The sequence below is a fragment of the Octopus bimaculoides genome, chromosome 29, assembly GCF_001194135.2.
Source record: "Octopus bimaculoides isolate UCB-OBI-ISO-001 chromosome 29, ASM119413v2, whole genome shotgun sequence".
In the NCBI taxonomy this organism is placed as follows: Eukaryota; Metazoa; Mollusca; class Cephalopoda; order Octopoda; family Octopodidae; genus Octopus; species Octopus bimaculoides.
The window spans coordinates 10,909,141-10,915,366 of NC_069009.1; the positions used below are offsets into that span (position 1 = coordinate 10,909,141).

A 6,226-nucleotide genomic window follows, 5' to 3' on the forward strand; every position below is an offset into this window, starting at 1 on the left:
CTGGCGGATGGGGTGATGACGTCTGACGGAGCGGTATTACAGGCCGTATTTCGATGATCATATTGACACGTCATCTGAGGACGCTGCATTTATGATACCTCATTTAGATGTAGTAAATTTCAATAGATTTTACAGGAGATAATACAGGGTTTGCAATCATCTTTCAACATTTCCTTTGTTGTCAGGCGGCAATATGGCAGAGACGTTAGCATGCTCAGCGGTATTCTGTCTGTCTTTACGTTCTGAGTTCAAATTCCGCCGAGGTCGACTCTGCTTTTCATCCTTTCGGGGTCGATTAATTAAGTAGTAGTGCCAACTGGGGTCGATCTAATCGAGTGGTTCTCAACTTCATTCTGGCTGTGGCCTCTTCTAAATCAATGCGAAATCGTTATGGCCCCTATGCTAATTTAATTCTTTATCTCCATTCTGTTCCTCAACTTAACGCATCTAGAGAAGTAGAATGAAACATTCAAAGTTGTAGTTTTGCATCAAACATCCACCCCAGTTGTAAATTAAAAAAAAAAAACGTTAAATAAATATTTCATTGAAATAAATTTATTTATATTTACGAAGCAAAAAATAACAATTTCAATTTACATTTCCTGATTTCAATGGTGTCCCTGCGACTGATGCTGGGTTACCAACTTATCAATGTTTGGTTTCAGAGCCGTCAGTGTGAGACGTATATCTCCTCTTCTTTCTACGTCAAGGCGATTTCGAGACATTGACAGCAGACAAATTACCCGACTGAAACCTAACTCAACTAAATAAGATGTGGGAAAAGCGAGTAAAAGCAACTTAACGTTTTTACAGAGTAATGGGTACTTTTTAGAGATCACTTCATTCATCCACAGCTTCTGGTATCCTCCACACTCGGACCCTGCTAGAGCTGCTGTGTTATTTGAAGTTCAATGAAGCGTTCTTATATACTCTTTTACTTGTTCAGTCATTTGACTACGGCCATGCTGGAGCACCGCCTTTAGTCGAGAAAATCGACCCAAGGACTTATTCTTTGTAAGTCTAGTACTTATTCTATCCGTCACTTTTTGCCGAACCGCTAAGTTACGGGGACGTAAGCGCACCAGCATCGGTTGTCAAGCGATGGTGGTCGGAAAAACACACACACACACACACACGCACACACACACACACACACACACACACACACACACACACACACACATATATATATATATACATATACACGACTGGCTTCTTTCAGATTCCGTCTACCAAATCCACTCACAAGACTTTGGTCAGCCCGTGGCTATAATGGAATAGTCTTGCTCAAGTTGCCACGCAGTGGGACTGAAACCGGAACCATGTGGTTGGTAAGCAAGCTACGTACCACACAGCCACTCTTGCGCCTTTATCAATATAGATTTCAGATGGATCAACATCGAAGGGATCCACAAACCACTGCGGCACCATTATTTGCAGTAGATCAGAGAAGCGAATTTCCATATCATTATGTAACTGCTTCAAATGATCAACAGAAAATGCCAAGTCATCATCAGGCAGCTCGATGGATATGCTTGCTCAGGAAGAAACCTGCAAATTCCCATCTTTCAAGATTCAACCGGAATAACTTAGTTTCCCGTTGACGGTTTTAATTTTCTCTGTGTAAGAAAACAGATTTTCTCTGTGTAAGAAAACAGATTCATTGCTAAGGACATTTATCTTTTCAAGTATGTCACACAAGTAAAAAAAATTCCCTTTGCATCAGGTTTCTCTCCAAGTTCTGTATCACTCGAAAAAGTGCAACAAAATGATGCAGGCAATTGCCCTTCGGTATCCATCTGACTTCAGTATTCAACACAAGTCGTTGAAATTCCTCGTCGTTATTTTCAGATAATTGATTAAAGAGGTGATCTTGCAGTGCATTGTTTTTCATCAAGTTCACAGCTTTGATAACATTCATAAGTGCATCACACAATATCCTGCTGTATGTTTGGCAACCAGATGCTGTGGATGAAGAACACAGTCCACGAAAAGCACTTTACATTCGGAACAATTTTTTAAGTGAGCACGGTATCTCCGATATCTTGCGATCATAGCAGCAGTGCCATCTGTTGCACAAGCCACAATGTTCTTCAGTGGAATGTTGTTCTCTTCAAACTAGGCCTCGAGCTTTTTGAAGATGGATTCCCATTTCGTACCGGTCATTAATTCTTGACATATATCATTATGAAACCTAACAAATGCTGTTAAAATCGCAGAATTATCAGGTGGGAGTTGAGTCATCTATTTGCAGTGAGAAGTCATTTACCTTAAGTTTTGAAATTAATTGGCTTTCAACATCAGCTGCCATTTCATCAATCCGTCATGATACTGATGAGTCACTCAGAGGAATAACACTAGCAACATTTTGTGGACTCTGATCCATGACTGTTGGGAGTACTACAGCCACTGCAGGTATGATCAAAGATTCACCAATAGTGTGAGGCTTACCAGTTTTTGCAACTGAATTTGCTATCTTGTAAGACGCCCACATTCCTCTGTCTACTCTTGCTGCTTTTTAGTGAACATGTGATCCACTGTCATCCTTCCTTGAAACTCATCACGTAACCTTTTGAGGAAATCTAGTGGCTTGTCTCTCTTATCTCTATGTGCAATCTCCAGATATTTTTTTTTCAGTTTGCCGGAACGCATACTTTCATTTAAGAACGAAATCTTACATAGCAGACGCATAGGCGTGGTAGAATTTTGTGGAATTTTAATGAATCCATAAGCACGTATTCGTCAGAATACTGTCTACACTCTTTTGAGATGCACTTGCCAGGTTTATCTGAAATAAATGTTTTCAAAAAAGTTGAATAAACAAGAGAATAGTTTTAAGTGTTTTCGTCAGAATTGAATACAGAGTAATGTAAATCAATATGCTTTTTTTATCCGAGAATACAATTGGATCTAAAACCAAGTTTATACAGTTAATACATTACGCAGTTAACTAAATCAAAGGCTTTTAATAATCAGAAACAACAGAGAAGATTTATGCTTATAAAAAGATAAAAAATATCAAGACAAAGGTTCATCGTTCCCTTTTCAGTTGACAATCCAGAAAGAAAATTAATTTGGTGAAAAGAAACTAAATTATAAAGGTGATAGCTAAAGCAAGCGAGATGGAGAAAATAGGACTGGCCTATTGTTGAATCAAACTCGAATGGCGAAAAGGAGTTAGCGAAGTATATTGAAAATGTATTTTCACTTTTAAAGAAAAATGATTTTATAATATATTTTGTTATATTCTTTTAAACATAGTTCAATATTAAATTTTACTCTAATTAAATTAAGTATATAATACTATTCAGTGACCAATTATTGTATTATTAAATTGATTAATAATTTAATAGTTGTATAAAAGTGCATATAAGAGTGATGTTATCTAATTTTCTAATGAATTGTTCGTTTGTTTGCAGGGTACCCTCGGCCTCTTACCTCCCTCTTGATTGCCCATCTTAGTTTGAATTCTTCTCAAAGCCCTTTTTAATTATAGTTATTTTTTAAAAATAAATCATATACTCGTATGTGAAGAAACAGTTTTCCTGAGCGCTTGGGTCCAATTTGAATGATTGATCAATGATTTAACTTGGCGGATCGACCTTTTCTCCCTCGCCTGTGACGCTATGGACTTAGATGGAATATTTATGATATTTGAAGTAACGTAACAACTTAGGTAAAATGAAGTAAAAACAAGTAAACACTTGCACACTAACAGCGCATAAAAATATAATTTAACAAGCAGATAAAGAATCAAGAGCAGAAGTAGGATGAAATAAGCAGAGAAAGAGAGAAAGAAGTGGTATAATTTCACAAGGCAAAAAGAAAAATGAATCGTAAAGTGACTTGTGCGGATGTTCACCAGTTAGCATGGACATTGTTGATTGGATGGATTTTCTATGTCATCAATAATCTTGAAGTGGAGGTTTTTATTAATACTGGTCACTTAGCTTTCCGCGATGTCCATTATGTATGTATGCCTTGTAGCATTAAAATTTTGGAGCAATTTGGTATGATGCAATGATATGTAGCTGATCATCATACGAACCAGACACACAGCACTCATAATCTAATATTTTAACATCTGTCCTTTAGGTACATATATGAGTGTAATAGAAAATTACCTCATAATGATGACCTGTTGGCACTCCGTACGCTTACGACGTCGAGGGTTCCAGTTGATCCGATCAACGGAACAGCCTGCTCGTGAAATTAACGTGCAAGTGGCTGAGCACTCCACAGATACGTGTACCCTTAACGTAGTTCTCGGGGAGATTCAGCGTGACACAGTGTGACAAGGCTGACCCTTTGAATTACAGGCACAACAGAAACATGTAGTAAGAGTGAGAGAAAGTTGTGGTGAAAGAGTACAGCAGGGTTCGCCACCATCCCCATGCCGGAGCCTCGTGGAGCTTTAGGTGTTTTCGCTCAATAAACACTCACAGCGCCCGGTCTTGGAATCGAACCCGCGATCCTATGACCGCGAGTCCACTGCCCTAACCACTGGGCCATTGCGCCTCCACTAAGGATGACCAATTATAATTATAAGCGCATATAAACGTGTGTCTTATCTGTATATATGTAATGTGCATTTTACAAATAAAATACGTACCTACATGTTAATATTTTATGATTCCCAAATTTTCTCTGCCGTAGTATCCTGTTGCTCCCTATTTTTCAAACTCAGCTTTGTGACCCCAAAGAATGTTTCATGCCATCCTAGGGGGGGGGGGCATATGGCTCCAATAGAGAAAGCTTGATCTAATCGACCGGACCCCTCTTTGTGCCTAGAGTAGAAAAGAACATTTCCTTAGTTGTCTTTTGATAATTTTAAGAGCAATGACTAACCGTTTATCTCCTATGTTGTTGTCGTTGAGGTACTAGTATATGGTGTCTGTGTTTATTGTTACAGCCTGTATGCCGCATGAAAGTATCAATCGATGGTGTTACACTGAAGTTTGAAAAATCCTGCAGCACATACCGAAAATGCATTGATGCTATGACAAGCAATATCTTTACATGCAAAAAATGGAAGAGTGGATCTTCCTGTGTTGCTTGTTGCATCGGAAACTTATGTAATAAGAACGATTTCATAGGTCAGTGTTTTTTATTTTCTGATATAATTAAACCTGCTTTATTACAGATGAAAGGTTAAACACATTTAAATAGTTATTGTATCTTGCTTACCTTATTTACCTGTTTCAGTCATTAGACTTCGACCATGCTGGGGCACCGCCGTAAAGAATTTTAGTCGAATAAATCAACCCCAGTTCTTTTTTAAGCCTGATTTTTATTCTATCTGACTCTTTTGCTGAACCACCAAGTTAAGGCTTGCAAACAAACGAAGACCGGTTTTCAAGCGGTGATAGTGTGACAGATACAGACGCAAAGACAGACACAAACATGCATATATATATATATATATAACGAAAACATTTGAGGGATTGCAAACAACACCAAGTGCAGGTAGAAACATTGCAACTTTTAAATTTTTAAAAGTTGATGGTCAAGCCAAAATGATCACAAACTGTGTGAAATGCAGAAACAAGAGATTGAAAGTTCATTTCAAAGTGACTGGCAAGGTTGAAATGGTAAGCGTATAAAGGATCCCTAATGAGTGAAGTAAAAACATTTGTTTTGGATTTCACCCTGGACAGATTAAAAATATTCCCTGTTGTTTGATATTTTATGTAGATATTCTCATTGGAGTTTTGAAAAGCGTGTGACAGCTCCCACTCTAGGTTGCAAAAAGGGTGGGTGCATCAGGATCTGCTTGCTTTATACCATTTTCCAGGGCAAAGATATTCACAGAGCCTACCACCAAAATTAACCTTAACCTTCACATCTTAAAGCAAAGCCGTCATCATATACACAATTTTTGGGGGCAACTTATTTACATTAGAATTAGCCACAGAGCATTTCAATTAACAGTCTTGAATGACTTGTTTAAATCAATAAAGAAAAGGTAATCTAGACTCAGAACTACATCTACGAATTCAAAGGTCGGCACAAGAATTTGATGACTTGGAGTCACGCTTTTGGCATCAACGACATATAAATAACAACACAAAATTGGCTCTTCACAAATCGTTTATCTTACTATTCCTGTTGTATTCTTCTGAAATATGTACGTGTTATGAACGACATTTCAAATTGTTAGAACAATTTCACCAAAACAGCCTTCGCATGGCAAGATATTTTACACACACACACACACACACACACA

At 37.9% G+C, this 6,226-nt stretch overlaps 1 protein-coding gene across 1 annotated transcript in view; it reads left to right on the forward strand.

Moving 5' to 3' along the window:
• LOC106869292 (toll-like receptor 3) overlaps positions 1-6,226 on the forward strand; it is a 353,412-nt gene that overhangs the window by 156,331 nt on the left and 190,855 nt on the right. Inside the window, exon 50 of the mRNA XM_052978036.1 lies at positions 4,913-5,096. Within this exon, the coding sequence (XP_052833996.1) occupies positions 4,913-5,096 (184 nt within the window). The remainder of the gene's footprint in view (positions 1-4,912; positions 5,097-6,226) is intronic.